The following is a 25,476-nucleotide window of genomic DNA, read 5'->3' as shown; positions in this document are numbered from 1 at the left end:
GTCACGCTGACTTCCTGACAGTGGGTAATCAATACCCGCTTTTCTAGAATGTTTAGGCGGGTTCCTACGGCAAATGGCCAAACCTTCCATTTGCCATGCCAGCTGGCCTGACAAACTGGCCGAGTCATTATGGGAAATAAATTAAACGATTGAGTCTCCACCGTTCACGGTCGGTGCTCCACCGACTATAAATACAACCTTTCCATTCACCACTTCTTTTTTCTTCTTTCTCCCCTAGAAAGCAGACCAGAGAGATTTCTTAAAAATGAGTAGTACCAAAATAAATAGACAAAGGAAAAGAAACAGGAAAGAAACAAGAAAAGTTGTTACATATACTGATGTTGTATGGGTTCAGAATAAAGAGTAAAGATTCACAAATGTTAGGCAACTGGTTGGAACTGGTGTAACATCTACGCACTTATCTAACCATCTCGAGCGAGTTCTTTTACCCAAAGTAAGAGGTGGGTGGTCTGAGCTAACCGAAATTTATGAGTTACTCCCCCAACCTGTTCAAGAATCCTTGAGAAGATATCCTTGGCAGCGTTTATATTTCATGAAAGGCAAAAACCACCAGGCTCAAATTGTGCGTGTTCTTTCTGAACGTTGGTGGAACACTTCAAATACGTTTTTTTTTTCAAGGATTTCGAGTGTGGTAAGTTCTATTTCTTCCATTCAATAGTTTAATTTTTAGTTCAGAAACACTCATTTAATTTTTAGAGATTCAATTTTTTAGTTTGATACAAATTTTAGTACCACATACAAACTTTAATTTTATGACCATGTTGTTTTTAGGGTTCACACCATTAGATTTGTATATGTTGACTGGAATAAAAAGTGAGGGTGACACAACACAATTTAACCAATTAAGGTGGATATCACAAGGAAGATGGAAAGAATTACTCCCCTTGTATGCAAATGATACTGAAGGAAAACCAGATTCAAGACAGATACACTCATTTGGATTAAGAGTGTCTGGGTTAAAGGCTTTTTTGACCCGTTACCATGGCAAGGGGATAAACAGGACTGAAGATTATCCCGAGCTTGAACGTATTTTTGTATTATGGATGTTAGGTCAAATTTTTTTCCCCAATGGTAGCTCAGTGTCATTAATTGGTTTTCTGAAATCTTTAGATGATTTGACTAAAGCACCAAATTATGATTGGGGTTCTGCAATTTTAGATGAGCTTTATATGTGTCTCAGTGATTTCTTAAGTAAGAAGACAGATAGCTTAAATGGACTTTGGGTCATAATGGAGGTAAGAACTATTTATTAGATTTTTTATCGAGTTGTCAAACTAGCGGTGAATGTCTAACACATCAATTTTCGTCAATGTTAACTTTGGTCAATGTTATTTTTCAGTATTGGTGGTATACTTACTTTAATGTCGCCGAACCTGATCTTCACGATAAACGATTAATTTTTCCAATTGTGTACAAGTACAAAGCTGAGAATTGGGTTGGTCAGATTAATGATGGTCAAAATGTCGTTGCTATGCAAAGGATGCAACAACTGTGCAGAACTAGTCTCAACATTACGTCAATGTTGTATTCAGGAACTAATGAGTTCCATGAACCAACGGCACAAAACATGTTACAGATGAGCCTTAAGCGACTTGTGTTTTACAATCCAGTTATTGGTCAGGGTATTTGGTACTACGGAGAAAGACATCTGTTTCAGCTACAACGAAGAAAGGTAAAATCTATCAACCCGTTTCCAACTTCACTAATTTCACATGATGATTGGATAAAGTTGATAAACAATGGACAACCTTGGGAAGAAGCTGATGATTTGATCCAACAACCAGAAAATGAGTATGATTATTTCAGTTGGTTTCAGAAGGTATGTAAGCTGAATATTACTACTCAATCACAAAAATTAAGTAGTGTTGACTTTCCAGCACTAGGCAATTTTCCACTTGCATATTTTCCATCCCAACCCCCACCACCGACGGGAGAACCATATACGTACCCTAGTACGCAAATGGGGTCGTCAAGTATGCCTCCAATACCTTGGGAAGTCAGGACTTTAACACCAACTGGAGATGTTGTTACAGTTCCACTTACTAGTGAAGGTTTGCAGCAAAGCTATCCATACTATGGTGTGATGGCATCACCAAAAGAGTTTCAGGATCGGTGTAACAATTATGATATTTTTATCAATCAATTCCAGAATTTTCAATTTAGACAGATGGAAGCTTTGAGGGATAGTTTGAGTTATGAATTTTCCGAGACTCTGGTAGCATCAAGTTCTCAAATGCCTGGTGGAAGTCGTGGAAGTGAGAGTCGTGGAAGTGGGGGTCTTGGAGGTCGTAGAAGTCGGCAACGCACTCCAGCTATGATAGAAGAGAGTATGGTGGAGGAAACTCAGATACCACCAACAGCAGCAAACTTGGGGATGGATTTCCAGTCTCCTCTTGGTTTCATTCCCCAAGGTCTTGTACTTAATCCTGATGGTGGACACGTCAATTTGGATGCATTTATGAAATCTGTAATTTATACCCCAACAAGTTTAGCTTTTCACCGATTTCAAGCACCTCCTCCAATGGCTCCGGTACCATTTCAAGGTTATGACTCACCTGATGCTACACAACCACCATCTCAGAGTCCAAATAATGAGTTTTCACAAGATCCAACAGGCTTAGGGGATTATGTATTTGGTGGTAATCGTTAGTTTGAGAGTTTTGTTAGTTGTTATTTCGTGGTTTCTTAAATCGTTAATGTAATTGCACTTTTGTTTGATAAATAATAATCTTCGTTTAAAGTTTTCTACATAAGTTAAAATTAAGAACTTAGAATTGATAAGCTAGATTAAATTGGGGCAACACTTTTAAGATTTCATAACAATTTGTATATCGGAACTTCTCTCCGTTGTCAAGGAGCCACTTTTCACGACATTTTAGATAAATTTCCAGAAGGGTTTCACCACTTCTCATGTTTCGAGCCTCTTCTCTTATCATACCAATATACTTGTTAACATTCTTGGAAATTATGGAGAACCGAGCACCCAACACCATAGAATTGCGATTGTAGATGTTCGTTGTTTCTTCTTCAAATTTCATTAAAACGCGTTCCCAAAACGGAATAAGCCGTAATGCGCCATCAATGATTGGATGATTAGTGTAGAAAACATAAGTCCTGCAAATGCATTCATCTTCAAACGTGCTAAAATTGCGTTGTTGTGCAACTCTCCAACTATTTGCTCTTTTTAATTCATTTTGCACACTAGCTCGAAGTGCAACTCTTTGATTTTCGGCCGCATGTTCCTCTTCTATGAAGTGAGCCATAGACATGTTTTGAGCCATTGGAAAATCTAAGAAAATAGGAAGAAAGTGTGAGTTAAAATGGTAGAGGAATGTGGTATTTATAGGGGGAAAGATTTATGACCGTTGGATCAGATTCTAATCAGCGTTGTAAACTAGACAGACCAGTCTTATAAAAGCCGATAGCGGTGGAGTGAAGACCTAGCGGCGTAGACTTGACCAAGCGGTCGAGACTCGGCCGCTCGGTGGAACCTTGACCTGGCCTGGCTAAGTGGCAAATTTGCCACTTTGCCAGCTCCGTAGTGGGTGCATAAATGGCAAACTATTTGGTTTGCCACACCCATAGGAAGGGGCCTTAGGATGAGAGGGTTTCCTGACAGAATCCATTTTTGTGTGCGCCTTGCTTCTTTAGAACATGTTAATTTGATATTTTATTTGACTGGTTAAGTAGTTGATGAATACCCTCATTCCCAAGCGTCCTGAGAATCTCATGAGTTACATGGTGAGGAAAAATTCTCACTGAAAGAGTTTCTTTTTTCAGACAACCATAAACTCAGACCAACTTCATCCGATTATTGGGCAAACATGAATTGTTTCGAGGGAGAGGTGCCACAAAAGAAAACCAAAGAGCAAAAATCAATAAGGAAAATTTTCCTTGTTCTCATCTTCTAATTGAATTTGGTAGGTAAAAGGTGCTAAAGAGGTAACATGCCATTGATGTCAAACCAGATTTGCTTGTTGTTGTTGTCATCGTCATTCACGCGTACAAATATGAACTGCATAAGTTCTCTGACTTGTAAACAAAGTAACAGACTACATCCTGTTCCAAACATTTATTTCTCAAGGAAGAAGAGTAACTCTGCTTTGACACATCGTTTTAAAACAAGCTAATTCACTTTATTAGACGTTTGGAGGAGGCCAGATTTTACCAAACAACTCCTCAACACGCTTGGTTTGATTAACGTATCCGTCCAAGCCTGATGCGAGCAGCTCCTCAGCAGCAGATCCCATTGTTGAAGCGAACTTCAATTGGTCCCACTTCACAAGCTGCAAACGAAAAATAGGAAAAAAATCACATACTATCTGAAAGCAATGATCTGATATGTATAAGAACTTTATAACTCACAAAAGTAAGAGGAATATAATATAAGCCAAGTATTTTTGTAGTTGTGAAATCCTCAATAGGGCTGACAGTTCATGCACTACAGTACTTAATCCAACTATGCAAAAAAGGTACTCTATTCCTAGGGAACTTCCGCATATTAACATCAGTGTCAGCAGTTCAACCACTTGAAAGGAGGTGACAACAGAATGCGTCCCAAACTGAATTTCACATCTGTGCAAGTGACTAAAAAAAGCTTACAAATTTTCCAGTCAACTTAGTGAGTTTGGTGATTCCTCTCAGTTGTGCTTTCACAGGGAACTCTGAGACGTAACCAACATTATTAACCTAAATTACCAGTTCTATTAAACTAAATTAGGTGTAGGTGATCATAATAGCCCGAGAGAAATAAATTTGTTCACTACTTAACATTAAACACCTTAAACAAGATTATTCTAGTATACTATCTTCCAAACAAGAGAGTAAAGGATTTAGATGTTCCATGTAGTTTATGTATATGTAAGCAAGTAAACTCCTTCTGCAAAAGTACAAAGATCAAGCAAATAACCATACCTCTTCTTCTTTGAAATTGTACTCCCTGGCCAAATCTGGGGATAGCCTCCTCACGAATCCATATTTTTCATCAGGATAAGCAGAGGATTCTTTGAGTGAATGCAATATCTTCAGTGGGGCAATAATGTAATCAACCCTGTCATTGACATATAGCCAGACATGTGAAAACTATTATCATATCAAAGTTATACTGGAAGTGTTTTTCTCTTTGAAAGATAAGATTTACCCCAGAAGGCTGAACAAATCCTGTTTGTTTCTAACGGCTGCTGCCATCAACTTTGACTTATGTCCATATTTGTGGATATAATTGTAAGCTTTGGTTACCTGCAATCACAGAGGATTTATGATGTTTACCATCTTGTCCTTGTTTATTTTGACAAAAATAAAAATGGCCCTTAGACATAATAAAATGACAAGGCAGAAATACGCTAAAGGATGAACGAATAAGACAGGAGCTAACCAAAGCCAACCCAGGATCTTCTCCTCTTTTGATAGCAGCTTCAATCTCAGGGTCACCAGAATTATTACGAGCCCAATCCTGAAAAGCATTGTTATAAGATGATAGTAGTCCACCTTATTCGATAAAGTTTGTGCATATGATGTGCATGTATGATCAACAAAACATACCCGAAGCCGACCAACAAAAATCTGGATAACAGATGCACCAGCTTGAGCTGCAGCTGCTGCTTGAGAAAAGCTGAGGACATACAATCAGCTGGTTAATAAATCACAAATGTGTTCAAGTAATCCCGTTTTAGAATTGCTTGACATCAGGTAAAAGAGAAGATACAAGAGAAAGGTAAAAGAGAAGATACAAGAGAAGCTACCTATAAAACACAATAAATTTTGATAAACACAAGTATCTCATGATGCATGATTTCTTTATCAGTGAAATAGGCCAAGTTTAACTGTCAGAAAGTTAAGGTCTTTCAGGGTTCTAACGCCAAGTTGTTCACTCTCCAAGAGTTTTACTATGTCAACTGAGAAACCTACGTACCATGAAATACATTAAACCAACATTAGCTGAAATGTCTGGAGTGACCGAGTCACAGTAATCTTAGTAACTTCTCAACTGAATTTCAATAACCGCACAAGATGTTATTTAGATTTTAACCATTCAGCTCACCTTATGTATGTTACTCTATTGTATAAATTTTAATCATTCATCTCACCTTATGCAGACTACCTTTTAGACCCTTCAACATACACCAAAGATTTGTTTTACTGGTCCTGCAGTCAATTCAACGCTATATGCACAGGATGTTTCAAATTTTAATCGAATTTCAGGTCCGCAGTGTTCCATCTATAAGTAAAAATCTAGGTACCCTGTTCTTTGAATATTGGTTCCCAAAACTGCCCAAAAAATTTCACTTAATTTGCCCGGTATAAGTTTTGTTAAAAATTTTCCTCTTTGTTTTTAGCATTGGTCACATTATTTTCCTGATGTCATCCTCCAGGCATGTGGCTAGCACTAACTCTGAGAGTTGTGCATCTTAACATATCTTTCCAAAACAATTCAACACAAGGAGCAGTATTGATCATTTTGGGATACTTTTTCTCCACTACTCGGCATTCACTACCTGGAGTCTCTGAAGTCTTAAATAAAGAAACAGCAAAGCTGACTCTAACTCATCCTACATGCGCTAGTCATTGTAAAACAATATAGACCTAGAGAACTGTATCTAGTACACAGTTGATAGTAACAAAACTGGTGTAGAAACCTTGGTTATTAATTCCCACCATGCTCACATATCCCAACATGCATCACCTTATAACTATAGATCTGGTTCACCACCTTGTTAGTCGGTAATAAGAATTTGGCCTCAGTACATTCTGTCTATTATATCAAAATATAATGCACATCACATAGGAAGATGTTTAAGTACACTAATTTTGGTTTGAGCATGTGAGATGTCACAAAAAGGAGAAAGAGCAAGATTCACAAAATAAATGCCACTATTAAATACCTGTAAATGAAAGTCAAATGTGTTTGTATGCCTTCAGATTCTAGCAATCTAGAGGCCTCAATTCCCTGAAATCACCACCAAAATTTCAAAGACTACACACACCAGCCTCCAATAAGCAAGCATAAATACTTTTGCGACTGGGTTCTTACTTGCCAAGTAGCGGGAATTTTGAAGAGAACACGCTCAACTGGGATCTCCACTTCATTGTACAACTTCAGCAGTTCATGCACCTACAAGTTAATTGGTAAATGTATATAGCGTGTGAAATCAGAAAGCTTTTTGAATTGTAAAATCCTGTCTCACACACATTCGACTAACTAATATAGTGAACTCCCATGCTCAATGGATTTAAGCAGAAAATAACATGACGCAGAATGCCATTAAGAAAGCTTTAAGCCAAGCATTAGTAGGATTTGCACATGCTAAGTCAACTCAAGATCCCAACTGTGTGATCAATAAAACAAAATGGTTCCTGAAAGACGGTAACAGAAACATATAAATTACCTTCCTAACAATGCCATGGGTGTCATAAGCCAAACGAGCATCAACTTCAGTCGAAACTTTACCAGGGACTAACTTAGCCAAATCAGACCCAACATTCACCAAAGCCTTCACATACAAATCAATAACAACCCTCAATTTCCATTTAAAGGTGAACTTAGCTCAATCAAAAACAATTCAATAATTCAAATAAAAAAACCTTGTTAAGGAAACAAGCAGGGCGAGTCTCTGAATTCTCGACAGCATAACACTCTGAATCTGCAAGAGCAGCCTCAATAGCATTCTACACCAAAAAAAAAAAAAATGCCAACATACAATAAATCTTAAGTAATGTCTGAAATCAAAACGTTTTAACCAAAATTAATTAAGCGGATACTTACCCTGAAAATGGTATCTGGGAGGCTAGAAATACCTAGTAGCAGTGAAGAACTAACAGTGGCAGCAGTTGGTGGAAACCTATAAACAAACTCAGATCATTGATTACAACTAATTAGATCATTAATCACAAGTAATTTGATTAATTCAATCATTAATCACAAATAACTGGATTAATAATTAGAGAAATGAATGAAAATACCTTTGGAAATCATCAAAAATGACAGTATCAGGAACGATCTCACTGAAGCTTGATACTGCATCTAGTTCAGTACTGTTTGAACCTGCAATTATTCATATCATCCAGAATTTGACGATTAGATCATCGATCTCTATCAGTAAAGCCAAACAGACAGAAAAGGATGGAGATAGAAACCTGTTTGAACGGAAGCAGCACAGATTTGAGGGAATGATGTTCTTCTCTTATTCTGAAATTTGAGGTGATTTGGTTGGATTGAAACGAGTCTGCTGCATTCTCTTGATTTGAGAAGAGATAGTGATGGAGAAGACGATGATCGTAGATTTACAGACATTTTTTTTTGATTCAGAGAAAAAGTGGAAACGGATGAAGAAGACTGAAGGAGTAGTTATATATTGTATTGTTAGTATCGAATGGCTATGAGATGAGAATCTAAATCGAAGTTATTCCACGTGATGCTTCATCAAATATTCAAGTGTACGCCAACTGGTTTTGGATACACTTGACCTCTTTTTTTAAATGTCAGCATCATTTCGACGTGATCCAGGAACCCAGTTTTCGATGCTTTTGAAGTTTATGCTGCGGAGGTATAGTTGTAGGGACTAGTGCGTGTGACAAGGCAGGTTATAACGGGTAAATATTGGGGTGCCAGGCCAGGTCAAATTGCTCGACTGGTCGGTCAAGTCTACACCATTAGGTGTTCACTACACCGCTAGCTGCTTCTATAAGACCGGCCGGTCTAGTTTACACCGCTGAGTAGAATCTGATCCAACGGCCATAAATCTTCCCCTATAAATACCACATTCCTCTACCATTTTAACTCACATCTACTCTTCACATTTGTTAATCTAAAACCAATTTCATCATCCAACTCTTTCATTCACTCGTATTATATAATTTCTTTAATATGTCTCAATCTAATAAAACTAAGAAGATTAGGGGTGCAAAATTTACCGTAGCCGAAGATGAAAGCATTTGCAGAAACTATGTGTTCTATACACAAGATAGTGTCGATGGTGCCCATCAACAATCTACCAAGTTGTGGAATAACATATTTGCTAAATTTCGTGATGAAAATATGAACATCAACGATCGTGATGCAAATGGATTGTCCGGTCGCTTCGTTATAATCAACGCCCAAGTTGCCTTGTATGTCGCTGCTCGTGCTCGAGCGAGCGGTCTTGTCGATGTTGATGTCGAACAAAAGTGTCGAACTGATTGGCACCATAAACATGGGGAAAATTTTGCTTATGAAAGTTATTATCATATTTTGAAAGTGTTAGCAAACATGCAGAATGTACCTGCAAGTTCACCATACACTTCAAACATGGGAAATATAATCCAGAAGTGTTAGCAAACATGCATAATGTACCTGCAAGTTCACCATACACTTCTTCACCTTCAACGTCAGCTTCACAACCATCTCAGTCATCTCATCCCCCTTCGGAGAATCCATTTTCTTCACCAGAAACCATAACAAACAACAACTCCAACTTGAATGTCAATGCTGCGATTAAGAGAAAATTATTAGGAAGAAACGCTGCAAGAGCAGCGAGAAAAGCTGCCCAAGAAGGAGAACCAAGTGAAGGTGTTTTGGATACTTTGATAGAGAATCAGAAGATTGCCGAAAAGCAAAGAGTTGTAGACCGGCAGTTCTTGAATAGGGAGATGAAAAAACATCGACAAGAATAAGATTCTAAATGCAAACACCGCAATAATGACTCCCAGACAATATATGGTATGGGGGATGGAGATGCACAGGTTAGCAGAGGAGTTGGAAGAAAAATGAAATAAGAGAAATTTGAAAAAACAATTTGGAGTTCAAGATGAAGATGAGGAAGATGAAGACCACGATGAAATAGTGTCACTTAATTAATTAATGTATCAGCTTTAATGTTAATGAAGATGTAGTAGTTAAAACTTATGGTGAATGAAATTGTTCTAGTTTTTTCATTACATTAAAACTTAAACTAGTTTTTTCATTACATTAAACCTTAGACTTGACAACATCCATGAAAACTAATATTAACCCTAACATCCCATACGAGTTATTAGAAACTCCTTAAGAATTTGGTAATGCGCTTCGTATTCGAAATCTTTTCGTTTCCATCTTCGCCACTTGTCTCGAGTTCGTATTCCCAATTCAGCATTTGTCTCACCTCTAAGACGATATCGAGTGACAATCCTTTTCATAGCTATAAAATCCACAAGCTCTTTTTTGATATCCATGAATCGGCAAAACAAAGAAGCACGATCCCGGTTATGAGGATTACCTGTCTCAGTGCAGAAGGCATCATGAATTTTACCAAAATAACCCATACTAGGTAAACCGTGCATCCGTCGTTCTTCACCTCTCTTCGGGTAGTATATTACATAGTTTCTACAAAGAGATAAATCTTCATCTTCGGTGAATCTGGGATCATCCATAAATTAACCAGAAAAGTGTTTTTGTAAAGAAGTGAAGGTGTGATTTTGAAATGGATGAAGCGAAGAGAAGGTGTGATTTTGAAATTGATGAAGCGAAGGTATATTTATAAGGAATACTGGCGGTTGAGTCTAGACCGCTAGCAATTGAGTCTAGACCGCTACCTTAAATGACCGTTAAAAAATTAAAACTTAAACAGCTTCATCAGAGAACACACCGTCAGGAAGAAAATAATCGTGCATCATCTTCTTGTGCGATTCATCTCGACCCCGGTACGTATATCTTCTTGTGAACACTTCTTTTGGCTCTGGATCTCTGGGTATTTGCCCCGATGAATATAGCTGCAACAAGTTGTTGGTTAGATCTTTATCTTCATCTGACTCATCATCAATTTGTTTCAACGCTTGAACGAATATTCGTTGTTGTTCTTCAAATCGATCCATATGAATACGCACTTCTTCGTCAAAAGAATCCATTGAGTTGAAAATAAAAAATAAACAGATGATTAAAGGTACAAAAGAGTAAGATGATAGAGTTAATGAGAAAATGAGGTGTGATTAAATTGAACTGAATGGGGTGATTTTATAGGGAGACGTGTGGGGAAATAGTCGTTAGTTCACTATTTAATAACCGACGATGACTAGACCGACCGGTCTTATGTAAACCGCTAGCGGTCGACTCTCCACCGCTAGTCTCAACCTCTCAGTGGAGTCTCGGTCGCTTAGAATTTTTTTCATAGTAGCGCGGCCAGTTTGCCAGGCCAGCTGGCATGGCAAGTGGAGGGCTTAGCCAACCCCCATTGGAACCGGCCTAAGAACTGCTCGGTGACCGGAAGTCTGGAATGTACTGCAGTAAGTAGAGTCCAAAACCGGGAGCGTCTAGTGGCCTGTGGTGGGGATTTCCGGCTTCAAACTTTTTGACATGCATTTTCAACTTGTTTTTATGTTATGGCCTTGCAATAGGTTTTGGACCTGTTTAGCAACTTGGGATACCAGAAATAGAAGCACTTTGCTTCTTCAAAAGTAGAAGAAAGAAGAAAAGAAATCTTTCACAAAAGTTTAACTCTTTTGCTTTTAGAAACCACTCTGGATTTGTGCGCCCAAACTATGTAATTTCTAATATTTTTACTTCCAGAAATCAAAAAGTGATTTCATCAATGGCTAAGTAGAACCACTTCTGCTTTTAGAAAAGTCATTCTCATAAGTCATAAAAAAAGTATTTGTATTTTACAAATTTATTGATTTATTTTGCTTTTTATAATTAAGTGTAAAATTTGGTCTCCAAATGATTTTCGACTTTTCGACTTACAATGTTTTTTCCAGTGAGAAATAGAAGTGTTTATGTTTTTCATAGAAACAAAATTGTACGAAGTAAAAGTACATCTCAGAAGTCAGAAAAAAAAAAAAAAAAAAGAAACTCCACAAAAAGTTAACATATTTACTTCTATAAGCCATTCAAAAATTATGTCGCCTTTTGCTTCTCTCCGGATATACTTTTGACTTACGTTTGGATCAACATTCTGAATCCTCATAAATTGCTTCCAAAGAAAAAGAAATAAATAATTAAAAAAAAAACATCCTGATACATTTTTGCAAATCGCCAATTGACTTGCTGCACAATTTATAGACCTTGATAAGAAGTAAAGCTTATGTTTACAAATCCATGACTTTGTTCTCTAAAACTTAAGATGATTGACTTGATCCTCCATGGGATGTCTTGAATCGAACCAGAAAACCGCCACCGGAATGTTTATTGCATCCCCTTCAATGATGAACTTTGACAGTTGCAAATGTCTGGCCAATTCCAAACCAAGGGCATAAGCATTTCCATGTGCCCATTTATTACCAATGCATATCAGACTTGATACATTACATTAGAAAATTGTTACAAATATAGATTTGATTAAAAAGCTCTAACAATACAATCTGGTACAAAGATTTCCCTTTTTTGCATGCGATGGTGTAGACTCGTCGTCCTAGTAAGTAAAACCATGGAAAATCACTAAAGCAGCCGTTGCTGCCTTGCCAAGCAGGGCCATGAAAGAAACGGTACAAACTCTGTTGCCATTAGATGGAGCTGGCGCAGAAGGTGTTGTGGATTGCTTTGAAGACTCCGGAACTACCCTGATGTCAACCTTCTGCCCATCTTCACAATGGCTTGGGGTACCGCAGATAAAATAGTAATGACCTCTTTTGTTGATGGTTATGGAGTCATTTCCACTAGTATACTTAACCACCGGGCGAGATTGATTACACGTCCGAAAGTCAGTGTGGTTAACTTCGATCACGTTGTGGTCTCCCGCAGTGTAATCAAATTCTTGAATCATCAACAAAAACAACCTATCAGATCGGAAATGATGCGTCGACGACTGAATTTTAAAAGATTTGTAAGCGATTCGCAGGGAATTAGAAAATTTTACTCACCGATGATATCTCCAACATCGAAAGTCTTAGAAGAAGACCAAGTATGGTAATCAAAATTGGCAGTCCATCCAGCATCGCCTCCAACCTTATAGACTTCACAAAGTATCGAGGAAACATGAAAAGCAGTACATATGAAGATTATTACAAGACCTTTCTCAATAAACCCCATGGCCATTCAGTCTAAATGAATGAACTCGTAGATTGTTACAAATAGTTGTAGAATTTGCCGAATTCACGCATAAATCGTTCTACTTGTTTATTAGCTTTTGCCAGTTCGGTTCGGATTTTTCTAAGTTTCTTTTTTTTATTTGTATGAAACGACAAGGATTGCATTTTGGTTTTTTGAAGCATATCAAACAAGTTATATAGCCTGTATTAGTCTAGATGAATTATTTATTTCTTTTAATTAAAAAGTTGAGATTTTAGTAGAAAAACAATAAAATAATAACAAGTACTGACCTGTACAAGATTTCTGCACCGGTAAAAATAATATGGTTGGAAATTACAAGATTTTGCAAAATAATGCGCAACAGGAAAAAACGAAGGCCTGCAGAAAAAGAAAAAGCTGGGCCTGGGCCACCACCTGAACCCAGTCAGAGTCGTCATCTGTTTAGACGGTCTGCCAAGAAGAATTATTCTCCGATGACGCTGCATTGTTGGACTAATGTAGCTGCTGCAGTGGATGTGCCGCTGTGCCACTTGACCAGGAGCTAACTCGCTGCAACCGCACTTGCAGACGTTACGATATATACTCCGTTCCAAAGAAGAAAAAAATATCTGATTATTATTATATCCTCTGTTTCTCTTCTTTCTTTGTACCACCAGAGCGAAACAAAAACCAAACCAAGAAAAAAGAAAAAGAAAATCATCCATCTCCTCCTTTCAAGAAGATCAATATGAGTAAGTTATCATGGATTGGTGTTAAGAAAAGCTCTCGACTTTTCAAAGATTTCCACGAAGAATGGATTACAACCTTAAGGAATACTCTTCTCCCATTACTAAGTCGTTCAGTAATGGTTTCTCCACCAGAATTACTCTCAACTCATGTTCAGATGTTCCACCACCATTTCCAAACCTATTACCAAACCCTAGATCTTGCTGCTTCTGAAGATGTTTCTCAACTTCTTTTCCCAACTTGGCATAATTCAATACAAAAACCCTTTCTCTGGTTTGGTGATTTTCATCCTAGTATCTTCACAAATCTCTTAAGATCATTACTCAGCAACGACGATGATGAAGATGGGGTTGCAGAAAAATCTGCAGATTACCCACTTGTTTGGAAATACCCATCAAATAATTTGATCAGTAAAGTTGAAGAAATGGAATGTGGGTTAAGATTGATTCTTCCTGGGATTATGAATCGGTATAGGGTATTACAATCTGGGTTTATTGACAAAGTTGGGTATGATTGGATTCATTCTACAGGGAAGAATGAAATCTTGAAAGCAATTAGTGGCGATGTATGTGTTCAGATGGATGAATTAGTAAGTGTGTTTTTAGATGCTAATAGATTAAGAAGAAGTATTTTAATGGAGATTATTAGTGCTACAGATGTTTATCAATCTGCTCTTTATCTTCAAGGACTTGCTCAATTCTTTTTAGGGTTCAGTGATGTTGAATTGGTTAAGGAATTTGAACAATGCAAGATCCCATTAACACTAATTATTCATTGATCTATCACATCAGTTCTGCATAGGGTTGTTGATGTTCTTGCAGCAGCAGTAAGGAGGAATGTTATGCAACTCGGATTTTCCTGAAGTCTTTTATGTTCTTGTAAATTTCAGTTTGTGTCTTAAGCTATTAGCTTTTCGGTTCTTGTTTGAATCTCATTAGCTGCTACTGTTATCATAGTTGTTGAATTAAAAAAAATTGTTGTCAGTACATTATTTTCTTGAGGTTTGAATGAAAATTGATAATGGCTCAATTTTGTAACAAGTTTGCACCACCAGCTGATCGGTACCGGAAGATCATTTTGTAGCTACATTGTGTTTATTGAACAACAGGGTTTTAACTAGTTAATTCATAATTCAAAATGTGCCCTTTTTTATTGCATCAAACTCATCTCTGCAGTCTACACTTTGTTTTGGAAACAACATTTAGTTTCTCAGAAATGCATTATAAAAGTGAATTCAGTGAATTCTTTCGCAGAAAACCCAGACTTGAGACAATCACAGCACAATTTGGAAACCAAATCAAGAAAATGGGAAAAACCTCCGACCATATGAAGGTAGACTAGACTAGACTGTCACACTACTTCTAGACCAAATTTGTGATCATTATTTTCAGGCAAAACATGTCGCTATATATACAAAATCTTGAGATGTTTAGAGGTTATGTATGTATAGTGACTACAAATCACATTTGAAGTAGATTATTTACAGTGACAGCGACAGAGTTTGTACGCTGTAAGTCCTGCACAGAAAATGTACAAGTCAATGAGATGTCACAAATTAAAAAGGAGTATTTGCTTTATATTCCTACAAATAAATACTAGTCGACTAATCTTACCTGAAAAATTATTTCATTGGGAATATGGGGAAGCACTTCCCTGACAGTCTCCGCCATGGCAAGTATAGCTGACATGTTATCATTCACAGAATGAGTGGGATTCCTGATGCGTAAACCACCAATATGTCCATTATAGCCTAAAGCAGCAGCAGCTTGGGGAGGAAGAACAGAAGAGCCAGACGCAGCCTGGGGATGTGGCGTAGGCCAAAGACCCCATGCAGCATCTTCAATGGCAGTCTGGGCATAGGTTTCACCCACAGATGCTAAATGTCTCATCATCATCTGAACTCTGCCTAACCCAACTGATCTCACTGCAGTACTTGATGGACCAGCACCATCGGAACCCTGGTTTGGCCAAGGTTGTCCCCAATTTGATTCCAACCCAACTCTACAGAAATTTTAAAAAATAAGGAGAAAAAGATATAATAAATGAACAGAGACAGCAAAAGAGGTTAACAGAAGTGGCTGAGCCACAAAAGAAAATGAGGACAACAGAAGCATGAAAACGAACCTCCACGGGATACCATCAGGAGGAGCCTGTGGTTGGTTAGGAAATGTTCCTGCAGGCGGGACACGGTCTGGTGCATTTTGTGTGTCCGATCCATAACCTATTTGACGGGCAAGATGTTCATTATTCAAGGCTTCCTCAGTACGGGAGTGAGTACTGTTTTCACGTGCGCCTGGAAATAGCGACCTTCGACATGTAGGACATGAATAAACCTCGTTCGTACCCTGATCTAACCTGTGTTTTAACACACCTTTCAAAATGAGATAATGAGATGAACGATAATAATATTTTACAGCATAGGCTAAGTGCAAAAGGACGAACTACAGGACCCAAAAGATGAATGGTCGACTTTCCATTTACATCATCAACCGACAACCATACATGAGATGCAGTGGCGGATCTAGGATGTTGGTCCGGAGGGGGCAAAAAACAATTGTTGAGTTCATGGGAGCAAATTAACTTGGGATAAAATAAAAAAGAATAGTTTGTTAAGAGACCTATATTAGGCTTGGGAGAGAGGTTAAAACGTATGGGGCTCAGCTGCCATTAAGGGGCAACTGACCCCCACAGCCCTAGTTGGCTCTGCCCTTGATATCGTGGCCAGAATTTTGTTGGCACTTTATGTGATAGTTCAAGTCAGAGTTATATCGATGATTTTAGCCTTTCACATCAAATGTCATTCAGAGTCTTGAAAAGAGCACAAATCAAAGCCTAAAAGATAAAAATCGATGATTGTAAAGCGTACCATGATCTCAGGCATGCAAGATGGAAAAGATGATTACAGGATAGTTTTTTCGCCTTCGCCATTGGTTCCTATGATTTCACATATCCATCAGTTCTGGAGGACCTTTGTAAGAGTAAAATCAACAAAAAGGGTAAGGGAAACTAAGATTACCCTGCAAATGGCACATTCATCATCATATGCTTGCAACTCTTCAGATGTCGCATCAGGAAGTGCCCCATGAAGAGAACTAAGAGCTACTCTCAGCTTAACAAATCCTTTGATCCTCTTTATAACTGCACTTAGCAGAGCCTGTTTATATGTAAATTAAATAGCTAAGTAGGAGGAATTCGCACAGGGGATAACACAAAAAAATTCAGATCAGATACATTATAACAATGGATGAAAGCTTTTACGCGTATGTTTAGGAAAATGACTGCATCAATTAGATGGAACGCCATGCCGTGAAGCCACCAGATATGCAAGTAATGACCGAGAGCCATCAACCAGGTCATTATGTCTAGGACAAAACCACAGTTCCGAACAAGAAGGCCCTTCCATTCCAATAAAGAACCTACAAAGACACTTCGTTAGAAAGGAAACGAGATCACCACCAAAATATTTAGGAACCCTATAAATCTGAATGTTAATTGTGTAGGTACAACATCTCAACAAACTAAAAATTTTGCTAGAGAGCAATGCAACTGTATCAAGTGTTACTAAATTAACCTACACCATTGCAAGAAAAGAGAAATGATATTTCAAGATTTCATCTGAATATCCAGGCCCCAAATGTAAGATCTAAAGTTCCAGAACACTCTGGTTTTGTGATCCCTGGTTCTGTTTTCCGGTCCCTGGTTCTGTTTTGCTTGCATATCTCAGTCTGTACCAACAAGTAGAAATACCATTGCCTACACTATTTTGGTTACTAGTATGGTTGAACAGTTTCACCCCCGGGTTCTGATGTATCTTAATTTCTTTTGTGAAATGTACATGCCTTGATTCCCTTGTAGTTTTTACCTTGGGCTAGTAAAAAGCTATCACATTCACTTTCCTTCAAATGTAGCATGCGTGCACATTATATAAACGATAGTCTTCTGATTTGACAACAGTGACAAGCCATACCTAAACCAGTTGAACCAGACATAAAAGAACCCTATAGATTTTAATTTAGAACTTACATAAGAAAAAAGAGGTTACAGACTTGAGAGATAAGATCCTTGGGTCAAAAAAAAAAGGACCAAGCCTTAACAACCACTCCTTGTGCAAGATACATGTGCACCACATGTCAGAACACTGAAATTACACAAATACCTGCCACCGATCTGCTAAAGAGCTGGGAGCTTTGGCAATCTGTGTTGCTTTCTACTGAATGTCGTTGCCACATATCAAGGAGCTGAAATCCGTGCACCATCACCGCCTACAGAAATTTGCATAGAAAGAATATCACCAATCTAAGTTTAAAATCCTGAACATGAACAGTTTTGATGGTTAAGCTAAGCTTCTGCATCAGGAATGTAACAAGAAACTGAAATTTGCTTAAAGAAGTACCTGTACAGTCTCAAAAGCAATACTGAGAGGTTCAAAGAATAACAGCAAAAACATAGTTGAACCCAGTGATCTATATATTATGATACAAAGTCTTAACCTGTAGGCATAAAACACAAGTAAGAGACAGCTCAAAGTTCATAGTAACTTTAAATACATATATCCAGACACAGGACTGAACAATTTCAGAAGTTTTTAGCAGATGGGGATAGACCTGCACAGTTGCACTACCCTATTATTTCTTGATTACACTGACCATTAATTGTCATGCAAATAAATATTGCACTACCCTATTATTTCTTGTTTACACTGATCACTAACTGTCATGCAAATAAATAATATTAAAAGTTCTTCGTGGTACTACAGTAGATCAATGCCATCGCTAATAATACAATCCTCATAACATCATAAACAGCATTAGAAAATCGTGCATGCTTATAATTCCGAAAGACCAGTCTTACGTATTCCTCTTTAACAAGACTTTCGAAAATAGTCTGATCAATCATTGCTGTTAATTTTATTGCTGTTTTTCGTTTTTATGCTTCTTTAGAGTAAATTGATGTATGTACTCAAGGATATAAATACATGTACCCGGATACCCCTATATTATTTAAATGCTAAAGAACTTGTCTAACGCATCATAGAGCATGGAAAGTCTAGGCCTTCACCGAGTTGTTCTAGGAGCATTGATTGTGTGATCATACGTAATTAAATTATTTATACACCACACATTTAGGTCAAACATAAGCAATAAAAGCAAAGGAACTCCTGAACAGAACTATAAATAAATGGAAATTCTGTCAACAAGGCATTAGGGAATATACCAGAAGACATCAGCGGATAGAACCAGCAGCAGAACAGAAAAGACGCGAAAGTATGTCCATGGTGTTGCAGAAGGAGATGCATTCAGCCATTCCAGCCGGTCTCTACCCAATGCCTGAAACATCTGTGGAGAAGTACCAGCAATTTAGGGGTGAATTAGAAGATAGATATACATATTACAGAGAACACCTGCATTTACCAATTGTATACGTGTTTGTTACCTTCAAGGTACAGAGAACTGTCAACCAAGTTGACCATAATGCTGCTTGGGAAACAGTGGGTGGTACAATCAAAGGAAGAAACGCCCCCTATCATATACACATTATCAACAACTATTGGTTAATAGACTTTACGGGACCTGTTTTAATCAATAAAACAAATTATCCGCCAGATAAGATTCCACAAAATAGCATAACCTACTCATATAAATCTAAAATTACTAAACAGCAGCACAGGACACGGATGGGGATATGAATTTCCATGAAGTACTGTTGATACATTTTTATATTCACCTTTTTGAAGCTTCGTAGCCATGTAGGGATTTTATTTTTTCTTCTAGATAGAAAAGAGACTTGGGGGAAGAAAAAGAAACGAGGACTTAATAGCATAATCGTTAATATCCATGGAGTATGCAACACAAGTATTAGAACGGTATTAGTAAATGCAATAAATAGCACAGAAATTTTCCAAGATCTTCCAAGATAGCATCGATTCCAACAGTTGCCATCATTATTCCATTAACAGGACATCGCGAGGTTTTTAGCCACCATGAAGATGAGATAAAGTGACAGGCCAAAATAACAGATAATGATGATGACAAATCCTTAAACTAGTAACAAATCCCAGACAGAATATAATGAACAACAGCAGAAAATATGCCTGCACTAGCCCTCCTACCCTTGAAAAGGGTGGCACTCTTATTAAGTAGTATATCTAAATTACTCCTGCGACAAGGTACTGAGCTTGGCCTGCTCAGAAGCTCTGCCCAAGTCCAAATTGATTTGACATGGACTGCACCTATACAGACAGCATGTGACTCCTAAATCCTAACCTTTGCTAAAACCATAAGTTGTTATATAGCAAGCCATCAGTACCAAAATCATGTTATCCAAATTCTATTGAACATTGTAGATTGAGAAACAACAGAATTGAGAATATTCTAAGTTACTAAGAACTACCAATAACAATGCCCCATATCAAGAAAAACAAAGACAATATAAATCCTAATACACTGGCTTGCCTGTTGCCTGAGAACCCAAAACTAATCAACTTAACAAGATTACCTTGTATATAATGTAATTTACACATCGTTCCACTACTTTTCGCGTCTCAGTTGCATGCAGCTGGACAAAAAAAATAGCCTGCTCATCACAAAATAGGAAATATTAACTATTAAACTTGGTTCATCAATGGATGTTGTTCATTTTTCTTTAAAAGCAATACTAACAATAGTTATAAGCATGATTACGCTACACATATTAAGTTTAAACCAACAAAAGTGAGTAGCAATAACAGAAATGATTTTACCTTGAGACACAAAATGAGCAGAACGTATAGATTGATCACAAAATTCACCAACAGTGCAATTATAACATTGGATCCCAATAGTAAGTCAAGTGCATGATTAGCATTCTCAGAATGTATATAATTCTCAGCAATTAAACCATCTAATTTGAACTTGTCTAGTAAAGATAGTGTCCACCACTGTAGCCCTAAGAAACTCCCAACTGCACACACCACTGAAACAGATATGTAACTAATACCCATTCCGAATAGTAATAATTTACACCTCCACCTCCTCTAGGACAACAATCACACAGCCTCTTCGGCAGTCTCATCACAGCCGATAATTAACCATTATTATCAAATTCCACCCTAATTGATCAGCCAAATCTATCCGACACCACCTTGAATTCGGAAAAACTTAATAAAAATGAAGAAAATTGAGAATGAAAGTAGATCGATGATGAGAAATGAACCTCTAATTTGAGATCAGATGGAGAAAGATTAGACGTCGGTGAAATTTGATGACGTCTTCCTCTTTCATGGATTCATGTAGCAGCAGCAGAGAGATAGAGTCAGAAAGAAGACGAAGAAGATTAGGTCAAATTTGCGGGGACGAAGAAGAAGAATAAAGGATCGGACTATTCTTCGTATTTTCTTTTGACCTTTTTAGTCGTATCATATGTACCAAATAGTGAATTATGGCTTGTATGTATGATTGTATTTTTCAAAAATGACTTTGGCAAGCAACCGTTCTACATGTCCGAAGACAGTCCTGCACGTGAGCTCTGCATAAACTGTGAAGGCCATGCATCACAGATCACAAGGTCTCACACCTTTTCTTTCTCTCTTTTTCTCTGTAAAAAGGATTTCATTAGATGAAATTAGGGCTCATCGGCCTGAGTTACAAAAATTGTAGAGCTATCTAATACAAAGATTAGTGTTTCTTTCATGTTTGATTTATCTAGTAGAAGTTTGTGAGCTATATATGCCCGTGGATGATGGGTGCAATCCATTCATCAAGATAAAGTTTTGCAAATTTAGCTAAGGAATCAGTCACTTGATTTCCTGTTATAGGGATAAAATAAAATTTTAAAAAATCTATGCAAGATTTTGTCATGTTTTCTGCTTCTTCCAAAATATTCCTGCTTTTCCACGAGACTTCTGAGGTTGTATTTTTGAGACGATTGAAGAGGCTCTCATGCTAAAGTTTGTGATCCCTTTTTCTTTAGCCCAGTAAGCTACCTGAAGAATGCCTACCGCCTCTGGTTCTTGTGGGTCTGAGCTTGTGGAGGCTCTTGCTCTTCCTCCTTCAACTTCACATTTATCATTTCTTTAAATTAAAGCATAAGTGGAATAATAGAATTCTGAAATCCATGTTGCATCTACATTGATTTTGAGACTGTCTGTAGCTGGAGCTATCCATGGTATATTTGGTTTCTTTTGCTGCTTGTTACTAACTGTTTGACGAGACTTTTTCCAGGACCAGTATAAGTTATGTTTTTGTATATCTATGGATAATTGCAAAGTTGTTCTGGATTTTTCTTCGAAGACTTTGTTGCATTTATCCTTCCAAATGAACAACATTTTTTTGAGAAGAAGTTCTATCGAAATTAATTGGTTTGTATTGTGAAATCATTGTTTACACGGGTCAAGAATGCTAAATGTTGAGTTGAACTGAATTTTGATAGGATTAGGTTCTTGTTCTCATACCAATTTTGCATATCTAAGATGGAATAAGAGATGTTTTGTTGTTTCTAATTCCTCACCACATATTGGACAAGATGGGTCAATATCTTTTACTTTTCCATATAATTTTGTGTTAGTGGCCAAGGCATTCTGGATACATATCCAAAAGAAAACTTTAATTCTTTGAGAAATGTTTAATTTCCAAAAATCTATCCAAAATGATTCTGTAAGAGACAAACTAACTATACGTGCCTACTTCATTGAGTTTGTCATACATTGACTTAACTTTATAATCTCCTGATTTAGTAAGAGTTCATCTAAGCTTGTCCTCTGTTTTTTTTATTATGTGATTTGTCCAAGAAGAGGTAAATATTACCTATCAATGTTGTTATTGATGGGGGGGGGGGGGGGGGGGGGGGAGTTTACTAGGGTGAAGTTCCATTTTTTTGTATTTGGGTCAAAGAGATCCGCTACAACGGTTAGAAAATCATTATTTTGATTTCGTTACTGCATTAGAGTCACACTAAGACCTGGGATCCAATTATCTTCCCAAACATTAATGTCTAGATCATTCTTCACTTCTCATATACTGTACTTTTTGATGAGATTTAATCCTTTACACAAAAATTTCTAAGTCCAAGAACCCTTATCTGGTTGTTTAACCTTTAAAGAATTATATATTCTTTCTGAAGTAAATAGGTTTTAGTGTTTTTTCCCAAAGAAAATTAGGCTCTTGCAGTAATCTCCAAGCTACTTTAGTGATCATTGCCATATTGAATTTTCTTGCATCTCTGAAGCCTAAGCCTACTGATTTTATAGGTTTGCAGAGGCTTGTTCAGGCTTGAGAATAATATCCTCTAGAACTTATCTCTTTTCCCCACCAAAAGTCTCTTTGTATGGCATCTATCTTATTGGTAATTTCCTTTAACATGAAACAAATCATCTGGTATGAAGGGATACAGGCTAGGACTGATTTATTAAGTGTCATCCAACTTGATTGTGGAAGTACATTACATTTTCCATCCTTGGGATTTAGATTTTGTTTGAAAACGCGAGAGTACCTGTTAGAGAACTGCTCGGTCGAACTCGCAAGCGTTGTTATCTCAAGCTTGTTTGTCAACTTTAGTTGATCAAAACTATAGTCTTGATTTCTAGTCTACTTATAGCTATGTCTCGGATTAGGATAGAATGTATAGTTGAGCTTTAGACTTCACGACGTTCATCGATTGAAGACGAAGATCTACTGAGGAGAGCTTTGAGGAACTTCATCAACAAAAGGTATGTGGAGACTAAAACTTATCTATCACTCAGAAGTTTATTCTATTCTATCTTCTAATGAGACTAAGTCGTATAGCTATATAGACTTTTACATTATAAACATTTGATATTTTGAGATGAGTTTATCTCGCTTATCTATTTCTCGAAATATGTGTTGGAAGCTTTTTGCTTTAACTATGTTCATCATTATTCTTGACGAGTTTAGTTGGAGACAATTTATTTGTTGGAAACTAAATATTAAGTCAAAAGATGATCATGTGAAAATTGCCTTGAAACATCTTACATGATTTGTGTGAGACAATCATTTGACGTCGACTTGGAAAGTTTCGTATTGATCATTCGATCACTTGAAAATTACTTGAAGCTAATAGTTTTTGTGAGACAGCTATTGTCGTCTTCTAAGGATGTTTCAATGATTGAAATGGGAGTTTAGAACAATTAATCATGTCTGGATACAACACGTTATGCATACCTAGTATGCAAACTCTATTGTTATGATTCAGGTCCAGGAACCTTGTTTGCGTACCTTGTATGCGAACGATTCTACCTGAGTTTAGTCCATGACAGTTGTTCACGTACCTGGTTTGCGTACGGCTGGACATGCCAAGATCCAGAGCTGCTGTTCACGTACCTAGTTTGCAAACACAGTGGTTTAAGTTCTAGAATCGGTTAAGCATGATTTTCATACTCATGAACTAAACATTTAAAAGGAATGCAATCTTTGCAAATCGTGGCTTAATGTTCATGAATTGATTCTTGTATAAGTACTTTGTACAATTACGAATCAATGTGATTTTGTTTCAATTTGTTCATATATATTTCTATGAGATAGTGAACAATTGAACAACTTTATTTGAAATACAATTAGATTCATTTGATTATCTTTCATGATTGACTGATCATCATATTTGATCTAGAAGTGTTAGATGAATGTGGTTAAGATAAAAGTGTTCATATGGCTAACTTCGGTTAACTGTTATTGAGCTAACTCAATGTACACATTTAGGTATAGTTACCCACATCTAAATGAAGGTATATTTCACTTGTGTGTAATAAGCTAATCTAACGGTGGAGAATTATTGCTTTATTTTAAAGCAGACTTAGCTTGAATCTTAAATTAGGAGTTCATCTAACGGTGAATATTGAATGCTTTCTTACTAAACTATCTTATCTTTGACTATAAGCAAACCATGATTTGAAAGACTATATAAGGGAGAACTCTAGGAACTGGAAAACCTAATCTCAGCACTTTCATGTGTCCTAGTTGCAAACTAGAGTTGGTTCTCCTTTAACCTAGGTTTTTCCAAAACCCTATTAGGTTAACGACTTGAAGACTTCATTTGGGATTCGTGAAGACGGACCCAATTATTTTCTCTGTAGTTGCATGTTCTGATCTTACTTGTTCTATCGTGTTGAGTACTATATTTCTAAGATTTGCTCTAGATTTATCTCTGATAGGTAAGATATAGAAAGTAGTCACAAAGTTCTTCGTCTCAGACTTTGTGATTCCGCGGTAACTTCCTCTACTGCCATATAGTCAAGTTATTGTGAGGTGACTGATATTTCTAAGCTGCTTTTCGGGAGTATAAGACCGGATTATCAATTGATTCATGTTCACCTTGATTTATCATAAGACGGAAAAAAACGTCATAGGTACTTATGTGGGAGACAGATTATCTATCAGAATAGACATATCTGTGTGAGACGGGTTTGTTTATAACTCTTCGACTTTGGGTTGTAAAAACTCTTAATTATGGGTGAGATCAGCTAAGGGAATCAAGTGCGCAGAATCCGGCGTGGTTCTAGAGGCGTAAGGAACGCGATTGCACCTTAATCGGTGTGAGACTTGGTTAAGGCTCAACTACATTCCCTCTGAAGTTAACTTGTATTAGGCTGGTGTCTCTAGCGGCTTAATACAGTGTGGTGTTCAATCTAGACTAGGTCCGGGGGTTTTTCTGCATTTGCGGTTTTCCCGTTAAGAAAATTTATGGTGTCTGTGTTATTTCTTTTCCGCATTATATTTTCTATATAATTGAAATATCACAGGTTGTGCGTAGTTCAATCAATTGGTAAA

At 37.2% G+C, this 25,476-nt stretch overlaps 4 protein-coding genes across 4 annotated transcripts; 1 reads left to right on the top strand and 3 right to left on the bottom strand.

Moving 5' to 3' along the window:
• Nucleotides 1-3,896: 3,896 nt before the first annotated feature.
• Nucleotides 3,897-8,499, bottom strand: LOC113284313 (transaldolase-like). The gene is made up of 12 exons (XM_026533750.1): nucleotides 8,155-8,499; nucleotides 7,981-8,062; nucleotides 7,784-7,859; nucleotides 7,603-7,686; nucleotides 7,407-7,511; nucleotides 7,052-7,132; nucleotides 6,903-6,967; nucleotides 5,563-5,632; nucleotides 5,396-5,473; nucleotides 5,162-5,259; nucleotides 4,936-5,071; nucleotides 3,897-4,307 (listed from the first exon to the last, which is right to left on the bottom strand). Exons 1-12 carry the CDS (start codon nucleotides 8,309-8,311, stop codon nucleotides 4,161-4,163), a joined length of 1,179 nt encoding a protein of 392 aa, XP_026389535.1. The 5' UTR covers nucleotides 8,312-8,499; the 3' UTR covers nucleotides 3,897-4,160.
• A 3,878-nt stretch (nucleotides 8,500-12,377) lies between these two features.
• LOC113280579 (mavicyanin-like) lies at nucleotides 12,378-12,994 on the bottom strand. The gene is made up of 2 exons (XM_026529190.1): nucleotides 12,826-12,994; nucleotides 12,378-12,718 (listed from the first exon to the last, which is right to left on the bottom strand). Exons 1-2 carry the CDS (start codon nucleotides 12,992-12,994, stop codon nucleotides 12,378-12,380), a joined length of 510 nt encoding a protein of 169 aa, XP_026384975.1.
• Nucleotides 12,995-13,554: 560 nt separating this feature from the next.
• Nucleotides 13,555-14,797, top strand: LOC113284312 (protein INAPERTURATE POLLEN1-like). The gene has a single exon (XM_026533749.1). It carries the CDS (start codon nucleotides 13,722-13,724, stop codon nucleotides 14,496-14,498), a length of 777 nt encoding a protein of 258 aa, XP_026389534.1. The 5' UTR covers nucleotides 13,555-13,721; the 3' UTR covers nucleotides 14,499-14,797.
• A 50-nt stretch (nucleotides 14,798-14,847) lies between these two features.
• On the bottom strand, nucleotides 14,848-21,082 carry LOC113284311 (E3 ubiquitin protein ligase RIN2-like). Its single transcript, XM_026533748.1, has 12 exons — nucleotides 20,460-21,082; nucleotides 20,216-20,293; nucleotides 19,154-19,240; nucleotides 18,935-19,056; nucleotides 18,114-18,210; nucleotides 17,877-17,982; nucleotides 16,979-17,136; nucleotides 16,737-16,874; nucleotides 16,587-16,654; nucleotides 15,845-16,075; nucleotides 15,334-15,721; nucleotides 14,848-15,237 (listed from the first exon to the last, which is right to left on the bottom strand). The coding sequence occupies exons 1-12, from the start codon at nucleotides 20,697-20,699 to the stop codon at nucleotides 15,181-15,183; spliced, it is 1,770 nt and encodes a 589-aa protein (XP_026389533.1). The 5' UTR covers nucleotides 20,700-21,082; the 3' UTR covers nucleotides 14,848-15,180.
• Between the last annotated feature and the right edge of the window lie 4,394 nt (nucleotides 21,083-25,476).

Source organism: Papaver somniferum, chromosome 5 (assembly GCF_003573695.1).
Source record: "Papaver somniferum cultivar HN1 chromosome 5, ASM357369v1, whole genome shotgun sequence".
Classification (NCBI taxonomy): domain Eukaryota; kingdom Viridiplantae; phylum Streptophyta; class Magnoliopsida; order Ranunculales; family Papaveraceae; genus Papaver; species Papaver somniferum.
The sequence above is the reverse complement of the archived record's forward strand: the minus strand, read 5'-3'. Positions and strand labels throughout refer to the sequence as shown.